This window comes from Maniola hyperantus, chromosome 14 (assembly GCF_902806685.2).
Source record: "Maniola hyperantus chromosome 14, iAphHyp1.2, whole genome shotgun sequence".
In the NCBI taxonomy this organism is placed as follows: Eukaryota; Metazoa; Arthropoda; class Insecta; order Lepidoptera; family Nymphalidae; genus Maniola; species Maniola hyperantus.
The window spans coordinates 7,809,948-7,826,679 of record NC_048549.1 but is presented as its reverse complement, the minus strand read 5'-3'; the positions used below and the strand labels follow the sequence as shown (position 1 = coordinate 7,826,679).

Sequence of the window (16,732 nt, the reverse complement as noted above, 5' to 3'; positions counted from 1 at the left end):
TCAAATTAGCAGCAAAGTGCCGCGCGGATTCAGCGCTGCTTTGTAAATCAATATAACAAAATAAGGCGCAACTGCACCCGCGTCGCAGTTCATCAGTTGAAATTATATGGATGTACAAAGCAGTGCTGCATTTTGCGGCTAATTTGGCCCTAAAAGTGTGTGAAGTATGAAAAATAGAAGGAATAACATTTCACAAGTACCTACCTCTGCTTGAGCACGAAGGACTACAGGGGCCACCTAGTTGCATATCTATTGGATAATATGTGACCAGTGGCGGGCACAGGGTTTGAGGCCAGGGTAGGCATTAGTTGGTAGGAACCTGTTTACTGGCAGGCTATAATGAAAAATAAGCATTAAGCTATTACAACTGGGGTAAGCAGTGCATTTATGACTCTATGACCTGCACGCCACTGTATGTGACCACAACAGTATTAGTCTCTGCAGTTTGAGAGTTGTACAATTTGTTGCGAGTTGTTAAGGTCGCAAAGAAAAGATATCATAGTTGTTGTATAATATATTGTAATTTAAAACAGATTATCACAACGCTCTAGACATAAATTGCACCATAAAATAAAAGTACCTAAAATCAGTCTGGTACCAAAGAGCCATACGACATCAAATAAATTGGAATGAATATAAAAATACTATGAAATAATTTAGGATTAGTATACATACTATACACCTACTTTCAATCAATAAATTTTACGTACATGAAAATTCAATAAAATACAGCCTTATATTCAAAAGATAAATGAATAATAATTGATTTTATAATTAATTATTCTAATGAACACTTAAAATTTACGGGGGCGAGTCTATACTCACTATAAAATATCGTAAAACCTTAGTTGAATGCAAACCGTATTAATAAATCCATATCTCCTTTTGAACTTCATTTAAAATCACACTTGAATAATTTTTCGAAATAGTCCATTGCTAAAATGTACACGTAAGGAATGTAAAAATTGGAAGATATCATGAAAAGTTTTGAAGAAGTATTCGTATCGTATCACTACAAATATATATAATATTATATTTATAAATTATAAAACAAATTGTGCGTATTTTGTAGGCCTTCAATTAATATGACTAGCAAGACCAATTAATTTATTGGCTATTAGGTATAATCCAATAATATAAACAATATGGCACACCATCCCGTGATACCAGTACATAACTAATATAATTAATTTTGAATGGAAATACATAATATTAAAAAATTCAAAAAATAAAATCGTAGTACTATTTAGTGTGGAACATAAAACATAACATGAACACATGTCGACGTAAAGCCGCTGTTCCACTGACGCACACGCTGCACGGCATACGGCTTACGCCATTTGTACATAATATGTTGTAAGCAGGTGTTTGCTTAAATCAATGATACACACGAACAAACTTTTAAAAGTAACGAAGCTTTTCTTCCTTATAATATGATAACTTTCAGCTTTTATAAAATAAGGAAGGTACGCGCTGGCTCTCTCTCTATAATAGGTACTACAATTTTATATTTTGACTCGTGGCTTCGCATGTGGTGAGGCGTTGCATATTTTTCTAACCCCTGGTTTAGGTACACCAACAAACAAGTCACACTACATGTTATACTACGCGACAGGTCGAGATGGCTATCGGGGTGGGTACACCCCATATACCCGCACAGCTCCCGCGCTAACCCATTGTGGTATAGCGCGGGTGTGCGGGGCGTCCCTCCGCCTCATACTGCGATTGCCATCTCGATCTGTCGCGGACTATAGAATACATGTTTTAGACCTTGGTGTAAACGGTTTTTTGTTACATTACAAACGGAAAAGTCTCATTCTAGAAATAAATATAGAAAACCAAAAATAACAAATGTATCCAATCTTTCACCTATCCCCATAACTCTTTCTCTCGCACTGAGACGGCCAGCGATTCTGTGCGGATGTAAGAGTATTCTCATTCGACAGAGAGAGTATAAAAATAACAAGAATTATATAGGTATAGCGCACAACTGAGTTGGCCCCTGCGGTAGTGGAGCAGTGCGGGAGGGGTGACAGTTGTCACATGTTAACGAATCAGTAAGCTCTCGCGTAACGTCATCACACCCCTCCCGCAGGAACCTACTCAGTAATGCGTTATGCCTGTAGATAACATACTAGATTGAACACAATATTATGTCTACATCACATCTGAGAACAAATTAGAAGCATTACCTATAAAAACAAGCAGTGAAAAATATAAATTTAAATATACTCAATACTCTACGGGAACTAAATAATACTAATTCATCACAGTTCTAAAACAAAACAATATAATATGGTTTCAATACCTCACTTACTTGTTACCTTGGAATTATTACAGTAAAACTAATATTACCAGTAGTTAAAATCTATGAATATTCAATAGATAATAAATGAAATTGTGTTGTATAGTACAATGATGGATGCCGCTACAAGATAAGAACTAGCTTTAGACCCTTCGAGACTATAAAATTGATTCAACATTGTTACTTTTTCTACTTTAACTCTCTGACCCCCTTTCAAACTATAAATTGAGAAGTTGGCGAGCAAAACGGTATAAATGCATGTAAGAACATTTTACAGGACGAGCACAACTTTATGTAATTGTACCGTTTTGACCCAAATTACGAATTTTGGACTCAATTGTAGCACAACTGTAGGCTGTTTTGCTTAAAAATGAGCTCAAGTTTGTATTTAGTGATCAAAATTATGAAATTATGAACTTTCGCTCAATTTCAGTACAGTTTTAGACGTTTTGTTTGGAAATGAGTACAGTTTTTGTATTCAATAGGCCAAAAACATCCGAATTTAAGAAAAAAACCGGCCACGTGCGAGTCAGGCTCGCGCAATGAGGGTTCCGTACAAAATTCCTATTCTTTTCGACATTTTGCACGATAATTCAAAAACTATGATGCTAAAAATCTGTTTTAGAATCCACAGATAAAGCCCTTTCATATATGATACCCCACTTGATATCTTTCATAGTTATCTTACTTCAAATATTGAAAATACTAATTTTAGTTCATGACCACAACTTAATTTTTTTTGTGAGATTTAACCACAAATTCACGGTTTTCAGATTTTTCCCTAATGTCTGCTATAAGACCTACCTACCTGCCAAATTTCATGATTCTAGGTCAACGGGAAGTACCCGACCCGGAAGACAGACAGACAGACAGACAACAAAGTGATCCTATAAGGGTTCCGTTTTTCCTTTTGAGGTACGGAACCCTAAAAAGGATTTGGATCAGAAGTAAAATTCCACCGTTTTGTTGACCAACTCCTCAATTATAAAAATAACCAATGAGTTGATCAAAGTTCATAAAAGCTGACTATGGAGTGCAGAGGTAAGGAGAACGACGACGAACGAAAAGTTGAAAAAGTGTCCAGCTATGATGGCGCTAGCGTAGGCAAATGGTGTGGTATGAATGTAGCATTTGTTAACGGATTGAAGTATGCAGAGTTTAAAAAAAAAATATTTTTAGTGACTAGACTAGTTAGTGACAATCGAGTATAGCATACCTTACTTAACAATGGGGCCGATTCTCTAGTACACAATCTCTAAACTAAACTATGTTAACAGGTCTAAATCTAGTGCTTTCCTTTTCCGCAAGCAACATTATGAAAGGGATAGCAATAGGTTTAGACGTGATATTTTAGTTTAGTTTAGAGATTGTGTACAAAAGAATTAGCCACAATGTATGTCTACTTTACTCTATCCTTTTCTAATAAAGTTTAGCGCCCTTTTTAAAATTTACCCGGCGGCTACAGTAGCGCCACCCTTGTGTAGCACATACACATACACTTTTTCATACACAGAGATCGTTCTCGTTACTTCACAGCTTAAACGGAACAAATGACCAATGCCATAAAATTTTTGAAAATTGAGCTAATTAACCTAGGGGGTAAAGTTGACAATGTTTACTCATTCAATGACCAATGCAAATGAACTGAGTTACGATCAAATACTGACCAGTCTCTTATGTTTTAAGAGCTTCTAATATATTACGTGTGTGTTTAACATTTGCTGTATGGTCAAAATTCTTACAAACAAGTCAAATAATAATCGTAATGTAAGATGCTTTTCAACATTCAGGAGTTCTATAAAATATCCTGTTACAATCGCAACTACATTATAATAGGTTTTATTTTATAAAGCATCAGTCAAACTGAGGCGAATACCCCGAAACATTCGAATCGTTTTTTATTCCAATTCAAGTTAGCCGTTGACTGCGATCTCACCTGGTGGTAAGTGATGATGCAGTCTAAGATGGAAGCGGGCTAACTTGAAAGAAGCATGGCAGTTTTATTAAACCCATACCCCTTATAGATTTCTACACGGCATCGTACCGGAACGTTAAATCGCTTAGCGGCACGGCTTTATAGGTAGAGTGGTAACTAGGCACGGCCGAAGCCTCCCACCAGACCAAAGACAATTTAGAAATAATACATTCCCAAATTTTGAAGTTTGAAGACGTCCAATGTTCATAAAATTTCGTCACGAGCGCAAGCGGATCGCTTCCCGCGCGGAATTCACCACAATTTGAACGAAGCTTAATTCTTTCGAGACTGTACAAATTCGATCAAAAAAATGGCTATTTGTCATCAGAAGACTATCGGTAAGGGACTAAACAGGTATAGGTTCTTGCTATTCAATACTGCGCGTGAACTTAATTTGTGGTTACGTCGTATACGAGCACATTGCGTAAATGACTAACTGTGCGTGCCTGCTGAATTAATTTACAAATACCGATACGACTTGAACACAAACATGAGCCACGCGCACTCATGAAATGCAACAACTAATATCGCATAGAGAAAAGGGTATTCTACTGTCTACGGTTATTCTAACTGGCACAATAGTGAGCATCGGAGATAAAGTCCGTGTCATGTTAACCCTGCTAAGCGTATCACGTTAGCGCTCACGCCGCCTAGCGCTTCGCTCAGGCCTCCGTGCCGCCCTCTGAAACAAAAAAAAATATATCTAAATATATAAAAGGAAAAGGTGACTGACTGACTGATTGACTGACTGACTGACTGATCTATCAACACACAGCTCAAACTACTGAACGGATCGGGCTGAAATTTGGCATGCAGGTAGCTATTATGACGTAAGCATCCGCTAAGAAAGGATTTTTGGACATTCAACCCCTAAGGGGGTACAATAGGGGTTTGAAATTTGTGTAGTCCACGCGGATGAAGTCGCGAGCATAAGCTAGTAAATTATAAAATTTGTGGGTCTTTGAAATTCCAATTTCAATGTGGCCATCCATATTCCATTACTAGACAAAAACCAATTTATTTTTAAGTGGATTTTAAATATTTAGTTGGTTTTTATTGCAAGGAAAAAATGCGCAAAAAAGGTGTAAGGGCGTTTTTTGAAATCTATTTAGGTATACTAACCAGGAGTCAAAGGATGATCTCGCATCATTGAGCCTGTAACGTGAACAAATAATATGTTAAACTAATAAGTTCTTAATATTTTTTCGTTATGGAAAGTTGAAAAAAAAAATATAAGCTAACATGCTATGATGCATATTTAGTTGTACCCAAATATCTAAATTAAACTAAATTAATTAGGAGTATCATATTGCCTCTTTCGGAAAAGGATAACACTAGTCACCTTAGACTAAAATTACTGATAAGTGTGCACAACTGAATAGGCACTGTTTATAAGATTAGATACATTTTTGTAAGTATGAACTCAGTTCAGCAATAATTAAGAAAGATTATATCTTTATTCATGCATGCTACTCTATTATTTACATTTGTATGTCACCATGCATTTAGGTAATAGGTACATATATTAGTTTTAATAACAAAATACAATTTACGACAGGTAATGTTAGCTTTGCTTCGCTCAAGCATAGCTTCGGATTTTAATTTATCTACAAAATATTATATAGTCTACTAGTCTTTAAACTGGAAAAAAGCATATATAAAGAAATCGACAACATTTACTAAATATTCCTATTTATCTAAGTAGCCGTTACAACAATTTCAATGCTATGGGTGCTAATAAAAAAAATCAAAAATTTCAATCGATAAAACTTACACGATTTTATCCGATACACATCAGTAATAATATTTTGTCCTCATCAATGTTTCGATTAAAAAAGAATAAAAATAAATCGTATTAAATGATTTCCTGTCCTGTTTACACGATAATATAAATAGTAGAATTCGTGAGGTGCATTAAAGGACTAGTTTTTTTTTTTTTTTTTTTTTATTGATCACGTAAATTTCAATAATACATTTTAAAATAAACAGTTCGCCATCCTCTAGAAACTGTTAAAGTTTATGTGAGGATGGCGAGTTCGCGTTATACAAATTTAATAAAATCTAGGTAAAAAACTGTTATAAAAATAAAAGCTGTTAATTTAAAATGTATATATGGTATGTGAAAATGTAAATTTTTCACATACCATATTAATCTAACCTATAATATCATATTAATCTAATATAATATAAAATATAGCCAAGAATTCATTAGCGTGTACTTTTTAAAATCTTTGAATACCCGAGAATATTAACTTGATGAAGCACCACTAAAAACGTTATTAGTTACCTCTGGTTTAAAATCTACCCGCTAATGTATCAAAAGGCTCTTTAGGTCTGGTTTATATCGCGTATTGCCGAGTCAATAGTATACACAATGAAATAACTCAGCACAAGAATATGATAGAAAAGTGTTTCATTCAAATCAACTTTTACACAAAGGGCCTTGGAATCGTCCAGTGAGTTTACACTGATTTGAATACTCTTCCTTTCGAACGAAGTCTGAGAGAATATCAGTGGTTGTCCTTTCAAATAATTTAATTATATACGGTATTAACCTTATGCACAAATGATTTCATTCCCTCCAAATGGTTTAAACCGCTATAAGGGTCCGTTCAGATAGACCGACGCGGAGAACATGGCAAATGATCGTGTTTAAAATAGTGTTTTAGGCCATTGAAATAAGGTTTACCTTATACATTTATTTATCTTTTTTAATTTATACTAAGGTTTATTTTTACATTGACAAGAGGGTGCTCGAGCATCCTCTTATCGATAATGAAAATAAAATAGGTAAACCTTATAATTATGTCAAAAACTCAATTTAAAATACGATCAAAAGCTCTGCGCACCGGTCTATGTGAACGGTACCTAAGAGTTTAACAGCTTAGCACCCCTTGCAATATAAACTAGACCTCAGCAACGCACACGTAAAGCGAGAAGCGTACCTAAAAGCGGACGACACATGTGTTCAGTAAAGTATAGCGTGTGAAATGTTACTGGTTAGTGCGGCGCCGGGGGTGATGCCCACGATGCTGCCGCCCACGCACGCCTCCACGCCCTCTGTAGACCACCACCACTCAACGTTAGCGCAACAAAACAATACCGCCCTTCACCCCATGTTTACACCAACAAACAACTTGTGATATAACGCGTAAAATTTAACTACTCACGCGCCATTTTAACTTTTTGTGTTCAATTTCATGTCAAAAGTACGATTTTAGATCTTAATTTAAAGGTGTTTTGTACTTTTGACATGAAAGTTGATCCATAGAGTTAAAATGGCGCGTAAGGAATCATTTTGTACGGACTTATACTAGTTTTAGAAAAAACTTGTAAAAGACGTTTATGATAAACTTGTATTTGACAAACATTTTTGTCTATTTTATGTTAGCAAATAGAGCCAAATAGTATTTGCAAGTTTTGTATACACTTTACAACTACTGTCACAACTTGTTTTTGAGAAACAAAGAATGGTGATAATGATAATTCATAACATGTTTTTGAACTTAAACTAAGTTTTCTACATTTATGTACCATTGATATATTGTGATGCAAAATTTATAATACTCGGTTATTCGGAAAGGAGCCGCTTACCGAAAAGGGTCTCGTCTCTCACTGTCTCGTCGTGACCACTTTAAGTATGAGACCAACCCTTATCTACTGTTCCATACAAAAAATGACAATAACACTCAACAAAGAGTATGGGCCAATTTTTTTTTTTACAATTTAGTGTTCAGTCCAATAGTAAAAATCCAGAATAATTTAAATGCGAAAGCGTGTCTGGTAGTTTGCTCCACGGAGATTGACAAAGAATACTTTTCATCCTGGAAAATCAACACAGTTCCAACAGGATTCTTAAAAACGTAAATCTAGTTCGAAGAAGTCACGGGTATCGTCTAGTTATAGAGTACTACTCGCATGCCTCCTTTCCGACTGGTGTGTGTAATTTTCCGAGTAATCACACATTAGCAGCACGCATCAGTAATATGCGATTATCATTACTTCAATCAGAACTTAAAATTCAAATGTTATGATGATACTCTAACGATAATAATATTATTATTTTGACTACTTTCAAAAGATACCTACTTATGATCATAAAATGACACAATGAATGATAGTTTTCTTGCGCCTCAGTTGATTTTGTTGTGAAAATAATATTAATCATGTTATTCACTGGATCGTAGATAGATACCGGCTGTATTTAAAGTAGAAAACTTTATCTTAAGAATAAAAGATAACATTGCTAAATAATTAATTAATAAAAAATAGGATGCATATTCTTATGCATACCTGACCTGTTCTACCTCTAGCAACTCAACATTATTTTACTTCAAACACGCAACCCAACCTGATAGCACGCGATGCATATTCGTTGAAATCAAGTCCCAGTATTTTCTATGACAACAAACACTACCATCAGTTGATGGGTACTGGGAATGGAGTGTGTAAGGTCATAGAAAATACTGTGATTCGAGAATAGTCAACACGAGTCGCGTGATATCAAATCGTCTCTGGTGTTACAAGTATTTTCTTGCCTAAATGAATTACAAATTTTTTATTCGATAACAAAATTAAATAGGTATGCCTCCGTGCAATTTTTGGCCGCACCTAAGGAGCGACAGAGATGGAAAAACTCGCGCACATATATTATGTCCATAGACACACATGTATTTTATACCTATTTTCCTATATTGTTTATAATATCTGGCTTAGTTATAGAACAACAAAAAATAGAATAATCAGCGTAATACGTTTGTATGGAGAAGCGAATAAGAAACATAACCTTAGTAGAATAAGTTGCGAAACACACGATAAAATAATCAGCGGATATTGGAACGTACTCGCCCATGCGTTTCGATCCTAATGGTACGTGTGTGATGTGAGTGCCAAACAATGAGCATGCGTGTAGGTGCGGTGTACCTGTGGTGCAGAGCGCCGCGCTGTCCGCGTTGACGCCGGCCACGGACCACGGCCGCGCCTTGCCGCCCGCGCGCGCGCAGCCGTTGCCTACCACACCACACGCGTTAGCACAGCCAAATAAAGCCAAATAAATTAGCCAATTGATAAATTCGTCGACACAATCGGCGAGCGAATCGCTTTCCTCAACTCGTTTGCAATTCGCCTGTCTAAACGAACTTTAGTGCATGTTTTCAGATATACAAATTCAAGCAGACAATATAATTGAGGGGCCGGCAAACAAAATTATGTAATAACACTTCTGATGAAAACACTATCTTCTTTCCTAGCAAAAACTGCCTAAAACTGTAATGAAATTAAGTCCAAAGTTCATCATTTCGAACGCTGAATAAAACTTGAACTCATTTTTAAAACAATTGAGTCCAAAGTTCGTAATTTCGATCAAAACTGTACAATTATAGTAAAGTTTCAACAGATTTCATTCAGTTTTTACTTCTCCTGTAAAAAGTTATTTCTTGTAATTACATGGTTTTGTTCGCTAGCTCCTCGATTTACTTTGTTGTTGATTCTTACGAAAGCAAAGCCACTCGCCTCTAGTCCTAAGGGAACTAGCAATTTAGCGTGACCAATACTAATTTAGGATCTCAGGCAGAAAGCAGTGACCAGTTCACACTTCGGCAGTGTCGGACAACCACTCTAGCTTGTTTTGGAAGTAAGGTTGAGATCTATACAGATCACTTTGACCGTGCTCAGACTTAAGACACTGTTAAAACGAGACAGCGCTATATTGCTGCCATTAATCTGTCTCGTTTTAACTAAAACTGAAGTCTGAGCAAAGTCTTAGCACGCTATATAGATCTCAGGCTAAGATAAAGCATCTTACCCATAGTATTAACGTTGTCTGACGAGCGAGAAGGGGGCGGTGTGTTTGGCGCCGCCCTAGTTCCCACGTTGTCGGAAGACTTGCATCGAGATACTTCTGTTAAATTAAAAATAACACATGACTGTCTTTGAAAAACTTGGATACTCAATGCATCTTCGTAAGTAGTCATTTAAGCTCTTCACACAAAAAAAATTACGTTGCAACTTTGATACAAAGTTTTTGTTTTTGTTTTCTATTTCAGAAAATTTAATTAACTAATTTAAGCCGATATATTTAAAAATAGAATTAAGTATAACTATGTTTAAGATAAAGTGTGTTTTGTTATATTTATAGGGAAATAAAGGCTATTATTATTATTATTATTATTTAATATTATTTCAGAAACTCAACGCATCTCATTTAGTAGTCTTTTAGACTTTTCAATTTAAAAAAAATTAGTTTCAACTTTTACGAAAACTTTTCGTTTCCTCTCCCAGTTCGTAAAAAAAATTAACACATTTATAAAATACATCTAAGTATTTATAACCTATCTACGTATTGTGTTCAGCTAATAAATTAAAGCAGTAAACTGTTAATTAAACTTACCGCATTCTAAAAGCACGGGCGTGCTCTCGCCTGACGTCACACTGTACCTGGAAAAGCAAAAGAGAGAATAGAGTCGATGTGAACAGTGTCGCGATAACAGCCCTTTACTGCCTACGGGAGTGCAACACTTCATGATCAACCCATCGCCGGCTCACTACAGAGCCCGGGTCTCCTCTCAGAGTAAGAAGGGTTTGGCCATAGTCTACCACGCTGGCCATGTGCGGATTGGTAGACTTCACACATTTGAGAACATTATGGAGAACTCTCAGGCATGCAGGTTTCCTCACGATGTTTTCCTTCACCGTTAAAGCAAATGATATTTAATTAATTAAAACGCACATAACTCCGAAAAGTTAGAGGTGCGTGCCCGGGATCGAACCCCCGACCTCCGATCCGAAAAGTTAGAGGTACGTCCCGGGGATCGAACCCCCGTCCTCCGATTAGAAGGCGGACGTCCTAACCACTAGGCTATGACAGCTTTTTAGTGCAATACTTATGCTTGACATATTTTACCATACTGATATTGCATCAGCCCTGTAAAGGACAGCGAGTGCGCACCGAGAGTGCGCCTAGAGTTGCTAGTTGCTACCTACAGTTGCCACACTTACATGGTGTCGTCCCTGCGCAGCGTCGGGGAATGCCTGGCGGGCGAGGGCGAGGCGGGCGAGGCGGGCGACGCCGAGGCGAGCGAGGACAGCGAGTGCAGCGAGCGCGACGTGAGCGGGGTGCGCGCCGAGAGCGAGGACGCCTCTTCACTGCCGGGCGGAGTTCGACACGTCCGCCAGAACTCATCCAGCCCTGCAAGGAATATGAAATTTTAATTACATGTTTAAGAATTTTTACAATAAAATAGGACCTTGAAATGACATACAGTTACCTTCGTCAATATCTTGAGACTGATCCGTGACCGGTCGTGTCGGCGCTCTTGTTTTTACTCTCCTCGGTCGACCTGAAATGAAACATGTATTCTGAAACTAAATTACCGCAATATTTCTGATTCCAGCAACTTTGATTAAATTTTTATAGTACGAAAATGACAGAATCTTGGAGATTTACCACAGTAAACACCTCACATTTTCTATGTACGTTCAGAATTAATAACCACATTTTGTTTAACATTTTAAGCTATAGCTTATTCATAAAATAAGCTCGTTAAGAGTAAGACGCTTCGCTCAAAAATCAGTGAAACAGGCTGACGCTTTTCATTTATTGTTTACCTACCTATACATATTATATTGTCTAATAGTCGTACCTTTAACAAGATGTCGCAAGGTATGCGCGGGCAACTCAGCAAGAGCATCGGCGGCTTCGCCGTGCAGCGGCGGCAGCGACAGCATCTCGTTGCTGCTGCACTGCTGCTGCTCCGCCACGGACTTGGGCCGCACGCGCCGCCCGCGCTCGCGCCGCCGGCACCCCAGCGGCGTCGCCTACGATTCAGTTTCTATCTTAGATTATACTACTGTTTTGCAGTTGAAGAGAACATCAAAAGACACATACAAAAGGAATGAAGGTTGACTACTAGTACTAAACCTAAAAATGTCCAACATCTGGATCTCATCTTGCTCACTTTGTGTGCTGAGATTTTTTCTTCTACGTATTTATTTTTAAATTGCATTCTTACCAAATTCAAGTAATCCAATTTCTGTGGTAGCATGAAAATATAAGAAAAGCAATGTACCGCACTCCGATTACGCTAATACGATATTAGGCGTCGATTCCACTTTTAATGGTCTAGAGTTATTTACGGTAATCAACTGTACTGTAATTATTACTTCTTAAAACAACTATTTCTAGTAACCACATAAATATGATGGCTTGGATCTCAGCTCAGCACACTCGAAAATAGTTGATCACGACTATTTAGTTGATATATAAACAACTATTTAACACTGGTCACCAGTGAATACAGAACTCTTAGATATTTTCGTAGTAGGATCAACGCCTTACTAATAGAGAAACTACTTCAATATAACTATTTTTTTACCTATTAAAATTAATATTGTAAATAGAAATTCGACTATTACTCACGTCAGATTTTCGTCAGTGTACGCCCGACTAGTTTCGAGTCCGTCTCTGATTCTTAGCTATGAGCTAGTAGGTGCAAAACGTGTTAAGTTGTCGGGTATACCCCACTGAGAACCAGAATTGAATAAAAGCCAAGTACAAGTACGCACTTACAGGTCGTAGGTAAGTGCGAGCGAAACAGACAGATAGCTCGACGACTCAGTCTAAAATGCGTCGACTATAGAGTGAAAGAGAAAGTAAGAGATAAGAGAGCCTCTTACCCCGGAATGTGATATAGGCGAGAGCAAGTCCGGCATGTCGGGGTCGACGATCGGGCCGCGGTCACTGTCGCCCTCGACACTCTCGCACGCGGACAGCGCTAACCGCTCCACCGCTTCACTGCAATATGACACATCGTATCATCATCATCATCACGATCAACTCATCGCCGGCCCACTACTGAGCGCGGGTCTCCTCTTAGAATGTTCACTTTTAAGGAAAATTGTGAGGGGGATTCCGCGTCGAGTAGAGGGCCGGCGATGGGTAGCGACGACGATGATGTGATGATGAAACAAACTCACTTGAGCAAGTCTTGAAGTGTGGTGTTGCAGGGCGCCATGGCGTCGCGCACGGCCTGCAGCGTCACCAGCTCGCCGCCGCCGCCGCTGCCGCCCATCGCCGCGAACACTTCGCTGCACCTCTACAACAATTATTCTATTTTTAACTTCTCATGCTCGTAAAGATTTTCTTTATGCTGGGACTACTATATGTAAGCTTTATGCTGGGACTTACTATATGTAAGTATATGTAAGTGGACTAAAACTGCATTTTATTCTCTCGTGCATAAAAGTGTTGTATGGAAAGTTATATAGCGCCTGAGCCTATCCTCCTGTGCTCGTATGCTCGCCTGGTACTTTATACATGTAAGCTACAGTTGGTGTCACGTCAAAGGGTCTCTGACCTTAAACTTGCGCAGTGGAGGGATATATTGATCTATATATTTGGCGTCTCATTAAATGGCTTCAGACCTTGTACCTGCGCAATGGGTGATTTATCGATGTATGGCTATATCATACACAATGACCAGAAGAGATGAACTATGAGAGTGAGTTCACCCACAGGTCGCGGTCGCGTATATCAGTGTTTCATTTCCTCGCAATCAAAATGAAAAGCAGTGTTATTGATCTATATATTTGGCGTCTCATTAAATGGTCTCGGACATTGTACCTGTGCAATGGGTGATTTATCGATGTATGTACTCGCCTGCAAGTATTGGTGCAGCAGATGATGCGCGGCGGCGGCGGCCCGCTCCGTGGCGGCGGGCAGCGGCGGCGGGGGCAGCGCAGCAGCCGCCTGTGCCGCCAGCGCCGCGGCCGCCTCGCCGCCTGCCCACGCGCGCTCCAGCGCCAGCGCGCGCACCCGCCCGCACTGACCCGTGCTGTTGTTGCTCGACAATCTGCCCGGCAATATCACACGATAGAGAACACCGTACCACTGAGTTATGACATTACATACAGAGCACGGCTGTTATGGAGGTCCGTAGCCGAAGCTATTGGATATCCGTAACAAAAATCTATCATCAAAAATTATTATAGAAGTTATAGAGATAATTTACCTTTCATGTAACTCCCTCCATAGAGTCGCGACCCTCTCCGACGCCCCGCGGCCTCCCGCGGCGGCGTCACACCCAGGGAATTCCACGCGCCGCACGCTCACCGACCTGCGCAGTGCTGTCGCTATGTCCGTCAAACCTTTAAGACAAATAGATAATAAATGGATATTTATTATACGAGATAATATTCTCGCGATAAAGTGCCCGAAAAAATAGTACTATAAATCAGAAACTCAATTAACCTAACCGTACGAAACTCCGCTTAGAAAAAAAGGTGTATGAGAATTAAGATAACGTATCGACATATAATAATAAAATGTGTCAACCAGGAATTGGTGACGCCAAACTTCTTGATCGCTATGAAGTTGCACCCGCTGTGTTTGCGGCGGTGCAATAAGCATAACACTATACTTGCCACCCCACAGCCAATGCGCGTGTGTACTCTACTCCCGCTTCCTGCCAACCCGCTGATAACTATTGAATGCTAATGTCACCACTTGTTGCTTTGAGATCAAGAAGTTTAGCGTCACCTTATTTTCCCACGGCCTAACACTAACCTTGCAAGCTGAACGCGTTGCGGTCTATATACAGCGTGTGGAGCGTGCAGTTGCACTGCAGCGCCTTGGCCAGCAGCCGCGCACCCGCATCCCCCGCCAGGTTGCCGCCCACGTCTAGCGTGCGCAACCTTCTCGCACCGCCCAGGGCGTTTAAAAGCCCGTACAAATCACTCTGTAATATAAACATGTGAACTCTTTAATTTTCTGGTATACGGGAGCAGCACCTACTAAATAATGAATATATTATCAAAAAAAGCGGTATATATACCTTTTGTAACCTTACAAAAATATCGTACCTTTAGTTTACAATCACTAAGGTCTAATGATGTCAAAGCTGTATCTGGTTCCTGTAAAACGTGGACTAAGGCCTGAAACAACAATAGACATTTTAATTCCAGTTTAATAGGACATTTTATTTTATTTTATTTTATAGCTTTGCTAACAGATAATACACATAAGTAAAACGGAGAATACAGTGCACACACAATTAGTTTAGTTAAAATACTCAAGAAAGTTATTAGGTCAAAAATATGGATATTTAGACGGTAGTAACTTTAACATAAGCAATTTATTTAAAATTTAAACGTACGAGCATAGTTCTTCATTATATCTAAAACATTTCTAAAAATTATGAAAATTGGACTTCATTTATGGTGAGAAAAACGTTATCGCTTTTTGTATGATTTACACAATATAACTATAAACAAGAAAAATTAAGAATAAAGAAGAATTTTAACATTGGGGCCGATTCTCTTGTACACAATCTCTAAACTAAACTAAATTAACAGGTCTAAATCTAGTGCTATCATTTTCCGCAAGCATCATTATGAAAGGGATAGCAATAGATTAAGACGTGCCATTTTAGTTTAGTTTAGAGATTGTGTACAACGGAATTAGCCACATTATTACTGAATTCGTTAATTATTATAAATCATTTTTTACCTGTATTAAAGGAGGTGCATATGATCTTTTGCCGGTTAATTTGCTTAGAGATAAATGTGTTATTGAATGATTTTTTCCTATTGCTCTTACTATGCCGGACAGTTCGAATTCCATACCTGTAAATATATAATCAATTTTACTGGGTAAAATCTTTAAATATATAAAACGAAAGGTGACTGCCTGACTGATCTATGCTGGACGGATCTGGCTGAAAGTTGGCATGCAGATAGCTATTATGACGTAGACATCCGCTAAGAAAGGATTTTTGAAAATTCAACCTCTAAGGGGGTAAAATAGGGGTTCAAAATTTCAGTAGTCCACGCGGACGAAGTCGCGGGCATAAGCTAGTGTTAGATAGTACTTTACTCATTTAATTAATGATCTATTTAATTTGAAATAGAAAATTGCTCACCGACGATAAAGGAAACTAGATGATGCCCGCGACTTCGTCCGCGTGGATTTAGGTTTTTTGAAATCCTGTGGGAACTCTTCAATTTTCTGGGATAAAAAGTAGCCTATGTCCTTCCCCGGGATATAAGCTAACTCTGTACCAAATTTCGTCAAAATTGGTTGAACGGTTGGGCCGTGAAAGGCTAGCAATCAGACAGACAGACACACTTTCGCATTTATAATATTAGTATGGAAGTATGGATAAGACACTCACTATTATCGGAAAGGTCCAGGGACTGTAAGCACCTGACGCCGTGCACGCACGACTCTAGCACGTGCGCCGCCTGCGAAGACGACAGCACGCCCGACAGGCTGAGCTTCACGCCCGCCGCGCTCTCGTTACACGCCAAGCCTAGCAGGAGACTCCTGCAAGTTTGTTGGATACGTTTAAAGCCAGTTCAGGTCAGCCCAAAGTATTTAACGCTATTGTTAGTACCGGAGGGTGCCAACGGGACCTTATTACTAGGCCTTTGCTGGTCTGTCTGTCAGCGGAGGTAGA

General features: G+C 38.7%; 1 protein-coding gene across 10 annotated transcripts in view; it reads right to left on the bottom strand.

Moving 5' to 3' along the window:
* Positions 1 to 501: 501 nt before the first annotated feature.
* Positions 502 to 16,732, bottom strand: part of LRR (Leucine-rich repeat) — a 29,484-nt gene continuing 13,253 nt past the window's right edge. The window contains exons 12-29 of one of the 10 annotated variants that reach the window (XR_011237507.1): positions 16,448 to 16,599; positions 15,784 to 15,899; positions 15,138 to 15,209; positions 14,842 to 15,013; positions 14,288 to 14,423; positions 13,936 to 14,128; positions 13,254 to 13,372; positions 12,954 to 13,071; positions 12,290 to 12,310; positions 11,921 to 12,095; positions 11,540 to 11,617; positions 11,277 to 11,466; positions 10,669 to 10,715; positions 10,084 to 10,179; positions 9,204 to 9,290; positions 7,226 to 7,340; positions 5,403 to 5,435; positions 502 to 4,962 (exon numbers count right to left, since the gene is read on the bottom strand). Coding sequence is in view for 8 of the 10 variants with exons in the window: in XM_069502842.1 (XP_069358943.1) it covers positions 4,943 to 4,962; positions 5,403 to 5,435; positions 7,278 to 7,340; positions 9,204 to 9,290; positions 10,084 to 10,179; positions 10,669 to 10,715; positions 11,277 to 11,466; positions 11,540 to 11,617; positions 11,921 to 12,095; positions 12,290 to 12,310; positions 12,954 to 13,071; positions 13,254 to 13,372; positions 13,936 to 14,128; positions 14,288 to 14,423; positions 14,842 to 15,013; positions 15,138 to 15,209; positions 15,784 to 15,899; positions 16,448 to 16,599 (1,888 nt within the window). In the remaining 2 variants the exon portion in view is untranslated. The remainder of the gene's footprint in view (positions 4,963 to 5,402; positions 5,436 to 7,225; positions 7,341 to 9,203; positions 9,291 to 10,083; positions 10,180 to 10,668; positions 10,716 to 11,276; positions 11,467 to 11,539; positions 11,618 to 11,920; positions 12,096 to 12,289; positions 12,311 to 12,953; positions 13,072 to 13,253; positions 13,373 to 13,935; positions 14,129 to 14,287; positions 14,424 to 14,841; positions 15,014 to 15,137; positions 15,210 to 15,783; positions 15,900 to 16,447; positions 16,600 to 16,732) is intronic. The other 9 variants (XM_069502842.1, XM_069502843.1, XR_011237508.1 and 6 more) reach the window with 9 other exon arrangements.